Source organism: Cervus elaphus, chromosome 4 (assembly GCF_910594005.1).
Source record: "Cervus elaphus chromosome 4, mCerEla1.1, whole genome shotgun sequence".
Classification (NCBI taxonomy): domain Eukaryota; kingdom Metazoa; phylum Chordata; class Mammalia; order Artiodactyla; family Cervidae; genus Cervus; species Cervus elaphus.
In genome coordinates, this window is record NC_057818.1 from 62,610,408 (window position 1) to 62,628,214 (window position 17,807).

At 42.6% G+C, this 17,807-nt stretch overlaps 2 protein-coding genes across 6 annotated transcripts in view; both read right to left on the reverse strand.

Annotated features, from left to right (window-relative positions):
* LOC122690114 (putative protein ZNF720) overlaps positions 1–10,324 on the reverse strand; it is a 34,875-nt gene extending 24,551 nt beyond the window's left edge. For 4 of the 5 annotated variants that reach the window (XM_043897112.1, XM_043897108.1, XM_043897122.1 and 1 more), the window contains exons 1-5: positions 10,204–10,324; positions 9,615–9,828; positions 6,405–6,491; positions 5,168–5,294; positions 4,580–4,672 (exon numbers count right to left, since the gene is read on the reverse strand). In XM_043897112.1, the coding sequence (XP_043753047.1) occupies positions 4,580–4,672; positions 5,168–5,294; positions 6,405–6,491; positions 9,615–9,629 (322 nt within the window). In that variant the 5' untranslated portion in view covers positions 9,630–9,828; positions 10,204–10,324. The remainder of the gene's footprint in view (positions 1–4,579; positions 4,673–5,167; positions 5,295–6,404; positions 6,492–9,614; positions 9,829–10,203) is intronic. The other variant, XM_043897100.1, reaches the window with a different exon arrangement.
* Positions 1–17,807, reverse strand: part of LOC122689681 (zinc finger protein 331-like) — a 183,180-nt gene that overhangs the window by 83,865 nt on the left and 81,508 nt on the right. The gene's annotated exons all lie outside the window — the stretch shown is intronic.

The window sequence follows — 17,807 nt, forward strand, 5'->3', positions numbered from 1 at the left end:
GAAGCATCAAGATGCCAGAGGATTAGGCAGATGTGGAGACCATCTCTGTCTCAACAAACAAATCAGAAATGAAAACTTTTCACAGAGCCCAGCTGAACACTAGCAGAGACCCCTCGAAGTCTAAACAAACAAGAAAGATTCCTGCTGAGCCAGGTAGGACACGAGAAAGAAGAAGGAGAAGGAAGAGGAAGTGGGATGGGGCCTGCAACCTGGGGGGACAAGAAACTGAGGAGCGGTCTCCACATCCGGGGAAGCCCCTCATCAGGGGCTCAGTTTGGACAGAAGGAGAGCTTCATTCTACTTGGGAAGAGACCATGGCAACCAGTCTGTGGCAGCAGGACAGAGAGAGACCTGCAGACAGGGTCCTGACCCCAGCCCTGCCCACCCAGCCTGAGAGGCATGTCCACCACTGCAGACAAGGGCTGGGTGCTGAAATGTGGGGTTCGGACAGCAGACCCAGGCAGAGGATTGAGGTTGGCTGTGAGGAAACATGCTGAAGGGATAGGACTGCAGGAGGAGCTCTGCAAATGGGATGCTTGTGGTGGAAGCCTGAACCACCAGAGAGCAGAGTGGCATTGGGGAGTGATGCCCAAAGAAGAAGCCCATTGCATCCCTAGTCCCTTGTGCCAGACCCTGCTTGCCAAGGACTATGAAGAACTCCACCCATGTAGGATTTTTGAGCCCCCAGAACGGCCTCCCCCATCGATCTGTGCTCCTCCACAATCAGCAGACTCCTGTGCTCTGGGGCAGCTCAGGAGAGGACACCTGTGAGTTGCCCACACGCTCAGATGGAGCTGAAAGCACAGCTGAGCCCCAGAGATGAACAAGAAAAGCTGACACCTCTCCCTGCAGCAACAGAAGCCATGGTCTCACACCCACAACCGGCTGTGTAACCTCAGCCCCTACAGAGCATCTGAATCACCTACCAGCGCTCTCTCCATCAGGGCAGGGGCAGCTCTAGCTGCTGTAGACTCTGTGGGCTCCCACACAAGGGGGCTGGGCCAGGACAGAGCCTGAGCTGCCCCAGAGCACCACAGCAGGTCCAGCTCCACGCTGAATGCAATCCCAGGACCTGACTTCACTGAATCTATGCCGGTGACCTTGTGAAAACAACATCTGTGAACATCAAGGGCCATGTGCCATCATGCCTATGGTTAAGGTGGGGCCAAGAGCAGTGCCTACACTACATCACATGAGGGCCTGCAGAACGCATGGGAGGGGGAACCAGAGCACATCCTGAGTGAACATCCCCAGAGGAGTAATACTCAGCGACTTTTCTCCATGTGCGGGTGCTCCAGTCCCACCTGTCTCGCACCACAGATCAGAATCACAGCTAAGACTCAGATCTGGAGGCTCTATTCCACCACGCAGGGAGCAGGCACCACCAGAGAGAGGGCAGTAACAGCCACAGAACAATGGGGAAACAGCCCTGAATATCCACAGCAGGCTCTGGGCACAGTTAACAAGAATCAAAGCCCAGATCAAGAGGATGAGGGCACAAACCTTGGGACCAACCTCACCCACCAAGGTGCAGACACCAGAAGGAAGAATAACTCGGTTCCTGTAGCCTTCAAAAGAGAGACCACAAACAGAATGCTGGACAAAATGAGATGGCAAAGAAATAGGTTATAGGAGAAGAAACAAGAAAAAAACCTCCAAGCACCACTGAATTCAGAGGTGATAGGCAATCTAATGATTACTTCCTGCTTTTAGTCATGTTAAGTGGAGACAGCAAACACTTTCACAAATTCTATATACCTAATAATTCTTAAATCCACGTCTTGCCACACAAGTTTCTTAGAATGGTCTATTAGATGTTTCAATCTAAAAATCATAAATGATAGTGACAGAGAACTAATCAGAAACTGAGGACACATAAGCAGTGTCCAAGGAAGCTGAATACAAATAAGATAAACTTAATAAAGTACTAGTTTTAAGAAATTAAGTAAGAAGAGAGACTTTAAAACTATGACTGAAAGAGGGAACTCTACTCATTGCTCTGTGGAGACCTAAATGGGAAGGAAATCAATAGAACGGTAAAGACTAGAGATCTCTTTAAGAAAATTAGAGGTACCGGGAATATTTCAAGCAAAGATGGGAACAATAAAGGACAGAAACAGGATGGATCTAAAAGAAGCAGAAGATATTAAGAGGAGTTGGCAAGAATACATGGAAGAACGATACAAGAAAGATCTTAATGACCGAGATAACCATGATGGTGTGATCACTCACCTAGGAACAGACATCCTGCCATCCAAAGTCAAGTAGGACTTAGAAAGCATGATGACCAACAAAGCTAGTGGAAGTGATGGAACTCCAGCTGACCTATTTCAAGTCCTAAAAGATGATAATGCTAAAGTTCTGCACTAGATCAACCAGCAAATTTTGAAAACTCAACAGTGGACACAGGACTGGGAAAGGACAGTTTTCATTCCAGTCACAAAGAAAGACAATGCCAAGGAATGCTCAAGCTACTACAGAATTTCCCTCATTTCAAACAGTAAAGGCTCAAATATTTTCCTAGCAAGGCTTTAACAGTATGTGAACTGAGAGCTTCCAGATGTTCTAACTGGATTTAGAAATGGCAGAGGAACCAGAGATCAAATTGCCAACATCCCTTGGATCATATAAAAAGCAAGAGAGTTCTGGAGAAACAACTACATCTGCTATTGGCTACACCACAGACTTTGATTGTGAGGATCACAAGAAACTGTGGAAAATTCTTAAAGAGATGGGAAAACCAGACTCCCTTACCTGCCTCCTGAGAAATCTATATGGGTGTCAAGAAGCAACAGTGAGAACTGGACATGTGACAATGGACTGATTCCAAATTGGGAAAGGAGTTCGTCAAGGCTGTACATTGTCACCCTGCTTATTCAACTTATATGCACAGTATGTCATGCAACATATCAGGTTTGATGAAGCACTAATTGGAATCAAGATTTCAGGGAGAAACATTCATAATCTCAGATGTACAGATGACACCCCCCTTATAGCAGAAAGCGAAGAGGAACTGAGGAGTCTGTTGATGAAACTGAAAGAAGACGGTGAAAACGCTAAAAAACTCAGCCTTCACAAAGTGAAGATGATGGCACCAGTCAGGTCGTTTCATGGCAATCGGCAGGAGAAACAGTGAAAGCACTGACTTTATTTTCTGGGTTCCAAAGTCACTGCAGGTGGTGACTACAGCCATGAGAGTAAAGGACGCTTGCTTCTTGGAAGGAAAGCTGTGACCAAAGCTGGCAGCGTATAAAAGCAGAGACATTACTTTGCTGACAGAGGGTCGTCTAGTCAAAGCTATGGTTTTTCCGGTAGTCATGTTTGGATGTGAGAGTTGGACCATGAAGAAAGCTGAGTGCCAAAGAATTAATGCTTTTGAACTGTGGTGTTGGAGAAGACTCTTGAGAGTCTCTTGGACTGCAAGAAGATCACACTACTCCATCTTAAAGGAAATAGGTTCTGAATATTCATTGGAAGGACTGATGCTGAAGCTCTGATGCTCTGGCCACCTGATGCGAAGAACTGACTCACTGAAAAAGACCCTGATGCTGGGAAAGACTGAAGATAAGAGAAGGGGAGACAGAGGATGAGATGGTTGGATGGCACCACTGACTCGATGGCCAAGAGTTTGAGCAGGCTCTGGGAGTTGATGATGGACAGGGAAGCCTGGCTTGCTGCAGACCATGGATTGCAGAGTCAGACTCGACTGAGCAACTGAACTGAACTTACTGATATGTATGATTGATTCTCTTTGCTGTATAGGAATACATAATTGGAAAACAGCTATATTCCAATTAGAACTTTTAAAAAAGATTTCTTTATATAACCTAAACATGGTCATAGTTTGAATCAACTACTAATAATATAGTGGGAAATGTGCTAAGAGTTTATGTGAATTTATTTTAAAATTCTAAGAGGTAATAGAATATATAAAGTATTTTAGAAAGCTAGAATCAGGGCAAATACACTTAAGATATTTAATCTGAGATCATATAAGTGAAAGAGAAACTTTGAAGTCAACCTGAGATGTGCATTCTTTCATTTTCACAAGGTTTTGCTTTCTGCAGTGAAAAATTACTTGAATTTGAAATGCATATAGAAAGTCCTATGTGTTGCTCCCAGCGGATAGGAAATTATAAACCAGAGGACAGAAACCTGTTCCCAGTATTCCTAGAAGTTTGGCAGTTTGTCTACCACTCCACTCACACATTTCTGTTTAGAGGTAGAAGGAAATTTGAAAAGGACTGTCACATATTTACTCAGAAATGGGCAGAGTTTTCCTAGGGCCCCCAAGCAATGGAAGAGCAACGAATGAATGCAGTTTGTCACAAGCCAAGAGGAGACTTTTAGTTCACACTGTGGTGGAGAAAACTAATCGCTGGAGATAAATTCCATGAATGATTTAAGAGACAGAATGGGGCAGGTGATACATTTCTATGACAGTAGCAGACACAAACCCAGGTTTTCAAAAACCATTTCCACTGAAGCAAATCTTCCAAAGCCATGTGACGAAGGATGAGTTCCACGCTGCTCCTTGGACCTCTCACCTGAGTCATCATCTCCATCCGTTCATACCTACCTGGGTAAATGGCTGTTGTCTCCATTCTCCTTATATTCCTGGGATCCTTCAGTTGCTCCAGCAATGCGACCAGGTCCAGCTTAGAGATAAGCCCTGTTGATCAGAGAAAGGAAACTTTGTGTTCTTAGACATTCATCAGTATCGAATCCAATATGTATTCAGGTGAGACGAGAACCCATTTTGTTCTAGAAAACGATATCCAGAAATAACTTTATTCAAAGCCGCTATACAATACTAACAAACACCTATCTATCAGATCCTGAGATTCTGGTCAAGTAGTACTAAGGCAAAAGTAAATGGTGTCAATGTGAAATTAAGAGAGTGTGCACCTATTTAATACCACAGAACTTACACAATTACCACTAACCTAGAATGAAGGAGGCAGAGTACATCAAGGAAGAAAAACGTCACCAGCATAACGAGTCATCATGAAGCCTTTCTTTCTAAACTCACAGATACTCATTTTCCCCTAGAAAGCAGAGATCTGGAACTACTGTGGGAAGCAGAAAATTTCAGAAGACATTCGAGAAATGAAGGAACCAAAACCTAGTGGGTAGGTGAGTGATTCTGGAAGGCAGTCATCCTCACCCAAGGAGGCCAGGTTCCCGTAGTTCTCCAACATCACATCCGTGTACAATTCCCGCTGACCGAGGTCCAGGCTTTCCCACTCCTCTTGAGTGAAGTCCATGGCCACATCCCAGAATGTCAGCCATCCCTGAAATACAAAGTACAGAACGCATGTGGCTGTGGGAAGACTTCCTTATGTGACCGAAGATGAAGACAGCAAGTTCAGAGACCTGGTCTTGATTCAGTGGCTTGGCTGGTATTACAAAACATATTTTCTACACAGTAATCTTTTCTACCCAATTTTAATGTGAAGAAAAGAGGATGAGTTATGATCCACAAGCCATTAGAGAAACTATTCTCATCTGAAAGAAAAATTATAAAATCATCAGGGAAACATTAGCATATTTATTTTTCAGTGTTCAGATTAGGACTAATTAGATTCTTGTAAACATTTTGGAAAATATAAAACTGTGATGACACTCTCTGATGTGAGCATGGAGTGTACTCGAAAAGATCAGACCTGGGCTTGCGATGAAAACCCCCACTCCCCAAACCCAGCATATCTGCTCAACACACCTGAGTGTTCATCTTCCAAAGCAGAAAGAAAGTAAGAATATAAGGAGTTACTCCATTAATTGTGAGAATTTAGGCATATCCCTCACTTTTTCTGTTCAAGACACTTGTTCAAGTCAAGTGGAAAAAAACAAATTCATAGTATGGGAATGTCACAGAAACACCTAAACCAGTGAACATGAGTCATGAGATAAGAAGTACATGGAGGAATGCATTATCACTGCATGGGTATTTTGGCACTATATGGAAACTATGACCTGAATCTATCATTAAAAAAATGTTAGTTCAGGAACTTTGTGATGATCCAGTGACTAAGACCCTGAGCTTCCAATGCACAGAGCTCTGGTTCTTTTCCGATCAGGAAACTAGATCCCACATGCTGTAGCTAAGAGTTTACATGTCACAACCAAAGAATCTGAAAATTACAAGGATGACTGAAGATCCTACCTGCCACAAGAAGACCCAGTGCAGCCAAATAAATAAATATTTTAAAAATGTGTTGTAAGCAAATTTCACTTCATATATGACTTCCCTGATCTGTAGCCCAACGTTGCAGTCCTTTAATGGCCTGGAACCTGCTGGTCCGGAATCGACAATAAGAAAGTAAAAGACAGAAAGAAGCTGATATTCCCTGGTTTACGCAGAGAACCTATAAAGCCCTTGACACAGGGCTTGTACCACTCACGAAGGCACAGGGCATCCTCTCGAGGAACTCTTGAAAGTCCAGGTGAGAAAGTGAGCTTGGTATGTTTCCATGCTTTAGAGAATTAGCCTGAGAGGGAGAGAGAGAGCGAGAGAGAGAGAGAGTGAGAGAAAGAAAGAAAGACAGAGGGACCCAAGCTCTCATGGAACAAGGGTGCTTTAATGATCGTTGTGTGAGCATATACAGGCTGTTAAGGAATTTCTTTGACAATAATAAAGATCAGAAAACCAAGCGTATAGTAACCGTTACCAAGGAAAGAAGGAATTAACAATGGTCATAAGGTGAGAAGAAAACCTGTATCTCAAAAGGGATGGTCATGACTAGGCAGATTTACTGAAGGGAAAGAGTTTACTGAAAGAAATCCATGCAGGCGATTCATCTCATTTATCTCAGTCCTGGGAGCAGAACTGAACTGGTGTTAGAGTATAATATGACTTTTACACAGCAATATTTTCTATCGTAATCCTAAGCCAAAAAAAGATGAGAAATGAACCACAAACCATTTCAGAAACTATTCTGATCTGGAAAAGAAATGATAAAATAATAAGAACAACATTGGCATATTTATTTTTGAGTGTTGTATTTGTATGACACAGGATGAATTTTCTATCAAGGAAACAGGGAATATTTTTAAAAAGCATACTCTGACCCAAGAGTTCTTGAGTGGGACAAATGTGCCATTTCTTTTAGCAAGCTTAACTTTTTTCCTTAGTATTGTTAACAAGCTTCTTTTAACTAGTGGTATTCAAAATTCTGCTCCATGAATGGCCATGTTGTATAGTAACGAAATGCAATAGTAAGGTAAGCATTCATGCTTACTTTTGAACTTCAGGTGTTTTACACATTTTACAGTTCAAATATGATAGCATCCTCAGTAGCAACAATCATTTTAACTATTTAGGATATACTATATATCTTTCTGAGAGTTTTGACAGGGTCTTCCAATTATGTTGCTGTTCCACCTTTTTGCAAATATGTAGCAAACATTCCTTAAACAGCTTAAATTTACTTCACTTTATGTACTCTAAACTTTAATAATACACACACGAATACATAGGGACAACTCTAAAGAAAGTTCATAGAAGTTTCTCTAACTGTAAAGAATACAAGAAAAATAACTGATCAAATCATATGAACATTTCCATGCATACATATATTAAAATGGAACTATATATTCATTTTACTAAAATGAAACAATCGAAGGCCATGGAAAATATGTAAGAACAGTTTTCAAAGGTTAGAATCAATACAAATCTTCATGAAATGATGATGGCTTTTAAATAAGCCCTAGGTTTCTGCCTGCACACATAGATGCACACATAAACACACTTCAGGTAAAAGCAACCTTCCATAAGCAACAGATCTTTTGGAAGAAACATTTTTAATCCACCTTAAAAAAAAAAAAAAAAACTCGTGTATTTTAGCATTTATGGTAAAACAAACATTTACAAATTGTGCATGAATGTGTGCTAAGTCACATGAATCACGTCTAACACTTTGCGACCCCATGGACTGTAGCCATCCAGACTCCTCTGTCCATGGGGTTTCCCACACAAGAATACTGGAGGGGGTTGCCATTTCCTCCTCCAGGGGACCTTCCTAACCCGGGGATCAAACCCAGTTCTCTTGCATTGGCAGACGGATTCCTTACCCCTGAGTCACTTGGGTTCACTGAAAACAAATTTTTCTCTTTAGTAACAATGATCAAAAACAGAATATGAGAAATAGTCTACATTTTATTAGCAAATATACCATGACACCTATTTAGAACACATTTCCAGACCTATGTGAAGAAACTGTAAACCTTTACTGAAGCACATAAAGTCTGAAAACCACAAGTTTTACTTGGAAGATGTGGTGACATAAAGACTTCAGTGACTCCAAATTCAGAACAATTCAAACTCAAAACAAACATGGATATTTCAAGTGTAAGTCTCAGCTGTATCTAGGAGAGCCAACATAATTTTGAATTTAAAAATGAAAAAAACATAAAGAGGGAAATTACAGATTTCTGTAATTACAATCTGTAAATCTGTAATTCTGCCAAATTACGGATGAAGTTTTAACTGTATAGACTAGTAAAACTTCAAAATAGATGAAGCAAAATAGTTACAAGGTAGTGAAAGAAGCTCACCTAAAGAGAGACTTAGACATTATTTTGAAAAATAGAAGGTAAACACAACAAAATATTTTTTTAATATTGAAACAGGTGAGATATTCCAAAGTAAGAAAAATCAGAGGGGAAAAAAAAGTCAAAGGGCATAAAGGAAAGATTTAGGTTTCAGCGTTGTGTAATAAAGAATTTAGGGAGAAAAAAAAAAAAAAAGAATTTAGGGGCTTGCCTGATGGTCCACTGGTGAGAAGTCTGCCTGTCAATGCAGAGGACACGGGTTCCATCCCTGGTCAGGGTAGATCCCACAAGCCTCAGAGCAACTAAGCTAGTGTGCCACAACTGCTGAAGCCCACATCCTCCAAGCCTGTCAGGTATTAATACAATGACTGAACCTGTGCCATAGAGCCAGAGCTCCACAACAAGATAGTGGACCCTCCTAAGCACAACAGAGAAAGCCCAAGACCATCAGCAAAATCCCAGTATAGCCAAAACTAAATAAATACCAAAACAAAACAACAAAAAAAGAATTTGGCAGGCTTTGGTCCCCAGGTTCTGGAAGTTTGTTAAATACTCTTGGAATTTAAGGTTTTTTTTTTGTTTGTTTTTTGTTTTTTCCCTCTTGGAATTTCCTTAGTGACTTTAGTAGCTTTATTACTCTCCGTGGGCCCTGATAATTTATGCTAGCAACATGACCTACGGTCGGCCCCTAGCTTAATAATGGGATGACTGAGGTTGTGAGGCTGGGCATTTCACAAAGACCAACGAAGTGACTAGAGATTTGGGGCTTTGAGCCAGGTGGGCTGATTAGCCCAATCTCTAAGGAGGGGAGAATGCTGGAGATGTTATCAATCCCACCTGTGTAGCTAAACCCGAATAAAAACTCGGGACTTAAAAGCTTGAGTGAGCTTCTCTGCCTGGCAATACTGTTTTCTGTCACACATGCCAGGAGGGCAATGGGTCCCTTGGCATGATGACTATGGGTAGGTTCAAACAAACCCGTTCAGAAATCAAGGAGCTTATCAAGTCCAGAGAAACAGCATTTCAGGAAAGAGAGAACAAACACGGACTATGCCTCTCACCTCGGAAGGAATCATTTCTGACTCCTTGATCTCCTTCTCCTCTGGTCTTCCTTCTCAGGTAAGATCAGTCTTGGGAAGTGACCCGAGGGTTGAAAATAGGCTGTTCAATACTTAGAAAACCACAGCGAGCTCCCTGTAACACAGCCCCACACAGAGGGAGAATCTCAACAGGTACAAATCACAATCCTCCACGGCCACTGACACAGCAGGGATTCTGGAACACAGAATCAAACGGTGTTTTTAGTTTCATTCTTTTCTTCAGAACTCGCGGCCCTTCCTCTGAAAACCACGCGTTCTAGGCTGACCCTCCCCTTCAAACCATGGGCGAGACCCTGACCAAACTCCATACAGAATAGAGCCTCCTTCACCTCTTCGTGGATCAGGGACCTAGGGGTTGGGCAATGCAGGACTTTTAAGCAGCGGTCTCTACACATTAGAAGGCAGAACTGCCAGAGAAGGACATGGACTCTAGAACGATGTTAACAGGAAGCGGACGTGGGCCCAGGGATCCGGCAGCTAAGCTAACGGACCTCTGAACTTCTCACGGCGATGCGAGGACACACTGGGGACGGGACAATGGGGGCGGTACCTTGAACGTCCACAGAGACCCCCGAAACCCACGTGTGAAGGACAACAGGCCGTGGGACGACGACATCCGGGTTTTAAACTAACAAACAAACTCACCAGAACTCTCTATCGCTCATTTAAACAGCAACTCCGGTCTGCAGGCTACTGCGCATGCGCGGGCGGAAAATCCGGTACAGAGGAAGGTCAGTGCGCTAAGCCGCGGCCAACGAGAGCCGACGTAAGGGGGGAGGGTGGGAAGAGGCCGGAAGCGCAGGTACGTAGGGGCGGGGCCAGTGGGGGCGGAGCCTTACCTCCCTTCACCCCTCCCCAGTCCATTTTGGGTCTGTTGGTCCTTCTGTCCAGCTGTGCTTCCTTTCTCTGCCTTTTGATGCCTTTAAATCTCCTTGACTTCCTCTGGAGCAGAGCTGCTTCCTGCCTGTTCTAAGTTAGTGTTTCACATAACTTAAGGCAAAAGAGAAGAATTTTGAGAGCTGCTTCTATGGGAAGCTGAGATGTATTCAGCAAGTTGAAAAACAGGGAAAATTCAAAAGCCCTTTGTGTGAGTGTGTGAAGATGTGTGTCTCCTCAGTGACGAAAAGTACAATGTAATCACTCAGATGATACGTTTGGAGTGTCATGTGAGTGTATGCTCCTCGGTTGTGTCTCGAGACAACAAAGATTTGGAGTGTCACAGCTCTCGGGTCTTGGACAGACAGGGTTATAGCAGTTAGACAAGGATGACTTCCCCTCTGCTCCTTGGACCTCTCATCTGAGTTCATTCCTACCTTCCTGGGTATATGTCTGTTGTCTCCATTCTCGTTATACCCCTGGGATCATTCAGTTGCTCTAGAACGTTGACCAGGTCCAGCTTAGAGGCCACAAGACCTGTTCATCACAGAAAGGAAGGTATTGGAGTTTCAGCTTCAACATCAGTCCTTCCAATGAACACCCAGGACTAATCTCCTTTAGGATGGACTGCTTCGATGTCCTTGCAGTCCAAGGGACTCTCAGGCGTCTTCTCCAACACCATAGTTCAAAAGCATGAATTTTTCGGTGCTCAGCTTTCTTCACAGTCAACTCACATCCATACATGACCACTGGAAAAACCATAGCCTTGACCACATGGACCTTTGTTTGGCAAAGTGATATCTCTGCTTTTTACCATGCTATCTAGGTTGTTCATAACTTTCCTTCCAAGGAGTAATCGTCTTTTCATATCATAGCTGCAGTCACCATGTGCAGTGATTTTGGAGCCCAAAAAATGTAATTCTGACACAGTTTCCACTGTCTCCGCATCTTAGTTTTCTGAATGTTGAGCTTTAAGCCAACTTTTTCACTCTTCTCTTTCACTTTCATCAAGAGTTCATCAAGTTTAGTTCATCTTCACTTCCTGCCATAAGGGTGGTGTCATCTGCATATCTGAGATTATTGATATTTCTCAGGCATATTTCTCCCGACAGAAAGATCAACAGATCCCAAAACGGACAGGGTCCGGGGGAGGGGAGATAAGGCTCCGCCCCCTCTGGTCCCGCCCCTACGCAATTGCGCTTCAGGCCTCGTCCCGCCCACTGCCCTTATTTCGCGTCTGGTTCGCCCTGGCTTAGCCCAATCACCTCCGTCTGTACCACATCCTCCGCCTGCGCGGGCGCAGTAGCCTGCAGACCCGGAAGTGAATGTAGACTAGCGACGGAGGAATTCCAGTGAGTTTGCTATGTTTGTTTGTTTAAAACCAGGATTTCCTAGTCGCTCAGCCTGTTGTCCTCCGCACGTGGTTCCGGGGCGTCTATGGACGTTAAAGAAGACTCTTGAGATTCCCTTGGAATACAAGAAGATACAGCCAGTCAATCGTAAGAGAAATCAGTCCTCAATATTCACTGGAAGGACTGATGCTGAAGCGAAAACGTCAATACTTTGGCCACGTGATGCAAAAAACTGACTCATTTGAAGAGACCCTGATGCTGGGGAAGATTGAAGGCAGGAGGAGGAGGGAACGACAGAGGAAGAGATGGTTGGATGGTATCACCGACCGCATGGACATGAGTTTGAGTTAGCTCCCGGAGTTGGTGATGGACAGGGAAACCTTACATGTTGCAGTCCATGTGTCGCAAAGTGTGGGACACGACTGAGTGATTGAACTGAACTGGTGGAGGTTAAAACTACTGCCCCACCTTCCCGCCCCCGGTGTGTCCCAGCATCGCTCTGAGAGAAGTTCTGAAATCCTTTATCTTAACTGCCGGATCCCTGGGGCCCACATGACATTTCTGGTAGTATCGTTCTAGGATCCATATCTTTCTCTGGCAGTTCTACCTTCTAACGTGTAGACGCCGCTGCTTAAAGTCCTGCATTGCTCAACCCCTCCGTCTCTGATCCATGAAGAGTTGAATGAGGCTCTATTCTGTATGCAGGTTGGTCAGTGCCTCGCCTATAGTGTGAAGGGGAGGGTCAGCGTAGATTATGTGGTTTTCACATAAGGGGCCGCGAGTTCTGAAGAAAAGAATGAAACTAAAAATACCGTTTGATTCTGTGTTCCAGAATCCCTGCTGTGTCAGTGGCTGTAGAGGATTGTGATTTGTACCTGTTGAGATCCTCCCTCCGTGTGGGGGCTGTGTTACAGGGAGCTCACTGTGTTTTTCTAGGTATTGAACGGCCTGTTTTCTGGGGTCACTTTGCAATACTGATCTTACCTTAGAAGGAAGCCCAGAGGAAGAGTAAAGTAAGGAGTCAGAAATGACTCGTTCCCAGGTAAGAGGCCTATATTTGTTTTTTTGTCTCTCTTTCCTGAAATGCTGTTTCTTTGGACTTGATAAGCTTCTTAACTTCTGAATGGGTTTGTTTGGACTTAACCATAGTCATCATCCCAAGGGACCCATTGCCCTCCTGGCACATCAGTGTGACAGAAAACACTATTGTCAGCAAAGAAGCTCACTCAAGCTTTTAAGTCCCGAGTTTTTATTGGGGTTTAGCCACATAGCTGTGGTCGATAACATCTCCAGCATTCTCCCCTCTTTAGAGATTGGACTAATAAGCCCACCTGGCTCAAAGCCCCAAACCTCTAGTCACTTCGTTGGTCTTTGTGAAATGCCCAGCCTCACAACCTCAGTCATCCCATTATTAAACTAGGGGCCCACCGTAAGTCATCTTGTTAGCATAAATTATCAGGGCCTATGGAGTGTAATAAAGCCACTGCAGTCACTAAGGAATTTACAAGAGTGAGAAAACTTAAATTCCAAGTGTAGTTTAAAAACTTCCAGAACCTGTGGACCAAAGCCTGCCAAATCCTTTTTTTTTTTTTTTTTTTTTTAAACTTTTAGTATTTATTTAGTTTTGGCTATACTGGGATTTTGCTGATAGTCTTGGGCTTTCTCTGTTGTGATTAGGAGGGGCCACTATCTTGTTGTGGAGCTCTGGCTCTAAGGCACGGGTTCAGTCGTTGTATTAATACCTGGCAGGCTCTGGAGGATGTGGGCTTCAGCAGTTGTGGCACCCTAGCTTAGTTGCTCTGAGGCTTGTGGGATCTTCCCTGACCAGGGATGGAACCCGTGTCCCCTGCACTGACAGGCAGATTTCTACCCACTGGAGCATCAGGCAAGTCCTTAAATTCTTTATTACACAACCTTGAAACCTTAATGTTTCCTTTCTGCCCTTTGATTTTTTTCCCTCTCTTATTTTTGATGTTACTTTGGAATACCTCACCTGTTGCATGATTACAATATATTATGTTGTTGTTTAAGCCTTCTATTTTATTGTTCAAAATAATGTCTAAGTCTCTCTTTAGGTGAGCTTCTTTGGCTACCTTGTAAGCTATTTTGCTTCAGTTCTTTTGAAATTTCACCTAGTCTATACAGTGATAGCTTCATCTGTAATTTGGCAGGTTCCCTTTATTTAGGTGGTTTTTGTTCTTTAAATTCAAAATTATGTTGGCTCCCCTGGATACAGCTGAGACTTATATTTGAAATATCCATGTTTGCTTTGAGTTTGATTGTTTTGAATTTGCAGTCACTGAAGTCTTTATATCACTACATCTTCCAAGTAAAACTTGTGATTTTCAGACTTTATGTGCTTCAGTAAAGATTTACAGTTTCTTCACATAGGTCTGGAAATGTGTTCTAAATAGATGTCATGGTATATTTGCTAATAAAATGTAGACTGTTTCTCATATTGTGTTTTTAATTCCTGTTACTAAAGAGGAAGAATTGTTTTCAGTGAACCCAGGTGGCTCAGTGGTAAAGAATCCGCCTACCGATGCAGGAGACCTGGGTTTGTTCCCTGGGTTGGGAAGGTCCCCTGGAGAAGGAAATGGCAATCCACTCCAGTATTCTTGCCTGGGAAATCCCATGGACAGAGAAGTCTGCATGGCTACAGCCCATGGGGTCAAAAAGAGTTGGACATGATGTGACTTAGCACACAGTAATGCACAATTTAGAATTTTTTTTTTACCATAAATGCAAAAATACACATGAGTTTGAAAAAAAGGTAGATTAAAAATGTTTCTTCCAAAAGATCTGTTACTTATGGAAGATTCCTTTTCCCTTAAGTGTCTTTATGTGTGCATCTGTGTGTTCCGGCAGAAACCTAGGGTATATATAAAAGACATAATCATTTCATGAATATTTTTATTTATTCCAACGTTTGAAAATTGTTCTTACATATTTTCCATGTCCTTAGATTGTTTCCTTTTAGCAAAATGAATAAATAGTTCCATTTTAGTATATGTATACATGAAAATGTTCAAATAATTTGATCAATTCTTTTTCTTGTTTTTTATATTCTTCACAATTAGAAAAACTTCTGTGAACTTTCTTCAGAATTGTCCCTGTGTATTTGTCTGTGTATTATTAGTTAAAGTTTAGAGTACATGAAGTAAAATAAATTTAAGGTGTTTAAGGAATGTTCGCTATATATTTGCAGAAAGGTGGAACAACAACATTATTGATTTTAAATTGTTTCTGTTGCACATCCAAGACTCTATAAAAGCTATCAGAAAGATATATAGTATATAGTAAATAGTTAAAATGATTGTTGCTACTAAGGATGCTATCTTATTAGAACTGTAAAATTTGTAAAACACTTGAAATTGAAAAGTCAGTATGAATGCTTACATTACTTATTATTACAAGTACTTATTATAAGTACTTATTGTAATTCATTACTGTTCAAAACGGTCATTCATGGAGCAGAATTTTCAACATTACTAGTTTAAAGAAGCTTGCTAAAAATACTAAGAAAAAACTAACCTTGTTAAAATAAATGGCACATTTGTCCCACTCAAGAACTCTTGGATCAGAGTGTGCTTTTTAAAAATATTGTCTGTTTCCTTGATAGACAATTCATCCTGTGTCATACAAATACAACACACAAAAATAAATATGCCGGGAATTCCTAGGTGGCCTAGTGGTTAGGACTCGGTACTTTCACTATGGGTTCCCAGGTTCATTCCCTGGTCAGGGAAGTAAGATTCCACAAGCCAGGTGGTGTGTCCAAAAAAAAAAAAAAAAAAAAAAAAACATGGCAATGTTGTTCTGATTATTTTATCATTTCTCTTCCAGATCAGAATAGTTTCTGAAATGGTTTGTGGGTTACATCTCATCATTTCTTGTGTTAGGGATTCGGTAGGAAATATTTCTGTGTAAAAAGTATACATCAAACACTCTCCTATATCGAAACCAGTTCTGTGAGCTTCTTTTGTCATCTTGGGGCACATTAGGAAGTCTTCTCAAGGACACATGTCATCTGTACTCTGTATTTCCAGGACAACTGATGTTCCAGGATGTGACCATAGATTTCACTCAAGAGGAGTGGGTTGCCTGGACCTCAGTCAATGGGAAGTGTATGGGGACATGATGTTAGAGCACTATAGGAACCAGGCCACTTTGGTTGAGGATAGCTTCCTTCCAGAATCTCTTATCTGCTCTCAGGGTTTTGGTTCCTGCATTTCTAGAATGTCTCTTGGAGTCTTCTGCTTCTTTTAACAGCATTTCAGATCCCTCCTTTGTATTGGAAAATGGGAAGCTGTGAATTTAAAAAGAAGACTTCATGATGATTTAAATATTTTTCTTCCTTGATGTAATCTGCCACTTCTAGGTTAGTGCTAATTCTATAAGTTCTGTGATATAAAATGGTGTCACCCCCCTCTTCAAATCAAATTTCCACTACTTACTTTTGCCTTGTAGTATGTGACCAGAATGTCAGGATCTGATTTTTATGTATTAGTTAGTGTTGTATAGGTGCTTTCAATAAAGTATTTGGGGAAATCTTTTTCTAGGCTGTCTTAGCATTCTACCATGTGTTCTCTTCTCACCTGGATACATATTAGATTGGAAAGTGATGAATCTCTAGCAAAACAAATATTCCATTCTCTGATGAACAGGTCTTGTGGTCTCTAAGGTGGACCTGGTCACTTTTCTGGAGCAAATGAAGGATCCCAGAAGTAGAAGGAGAATGGAGACATGGCCATGTACCCAGGTGTGTGTCAGTGGATGGAGCCGATGGCTCAGGTGAGAGGCCCAAGCATCAGCGAGGAAATCATTCTGTGTCCTGTGTTTTCAGAAGATCTGCTTCATTGGAAACGATTTTGGAGAAGTCTGGATTTATTTCTGTTTCTGTCATAGACGGCTATCACCTTCTGCCTTCTTCCTGTTAAACCATGATGAAATCTTGTCTGGTGATTACCTTTCTCTTTCACAGTGAGAACTAAAATGCTCTTCTTGGCTTGTGACAACCTGCATGAATCTGATTGCTGTTTCATTTCTTGAGAGTCCTAATAAAACTGTGCACATTTCTGAGTAACTATGATGTTCCATTTGTCAAATACCAGATCTTTCTATAAAGATACTCCTATTGGAGAGAAGACTTAGAATTGTGGTGAATATGGTAAAGTTTCTAATCCTTGTCCACTCAGACGTTCTAAAGGTGCTGAGTTTACAAACACAGCTGTGATCATACAGAAATGAGTTTGTGGACCTGGTACAATAAAACTTCAGAATAAAACTTTAAAAAAAAAAAAAAGAAAGAAAGAAAGAAACGAGTTTGTGCAAATTCCACTGGAGATATCAGCTTTACTTCCTTAAATTGCCAGACCCTGGGGCTCAGCAGTGCTTCAGCCCACTCTGGGTATGTGGATAAACTACAGGGCCGCTGCTCCCGAGGTTTCCCAGAGTCCACCAGTCTACCCTGGTAGTGAGGGGCGCAGAGAAAGAGGCAACAGCTGGGTTCATGAGAGCACCCACCCTAATGGAGCCCTTCCTCATGCCTGCTGAGGAGGGGCCAGCACAGGGGGAGAGAGGCTACAAACAATGGTGGGTCTTCGCTTGGGGCATGACTCAGCAATGGCGCTCTGCTCTATGGTGGTTCAGGCTTCCTCCCCAAGCATTCCTGTTTGCAGAGCTCCTCCCTCCTTGCCATTCCCACAGGACGTCTCCTCACAGCCCACAGCAGTCCTCTGCCTGGGTCTGCTCTCCAGACCCCCCATTCCAGCACCCAGCCCTTGTCTGCAGTGGTGGACACCCTCTCAGGCTGGGTGGGCAGGGCTGGGGCAGTACCCCGTGTGCAGGTCTCCTCTGTCCTGCTGCCTCTGACTGCTGCCGTGTTCTCCTCCAACAGAGGATGAGGCTCCCCTTCTGTCCCAGC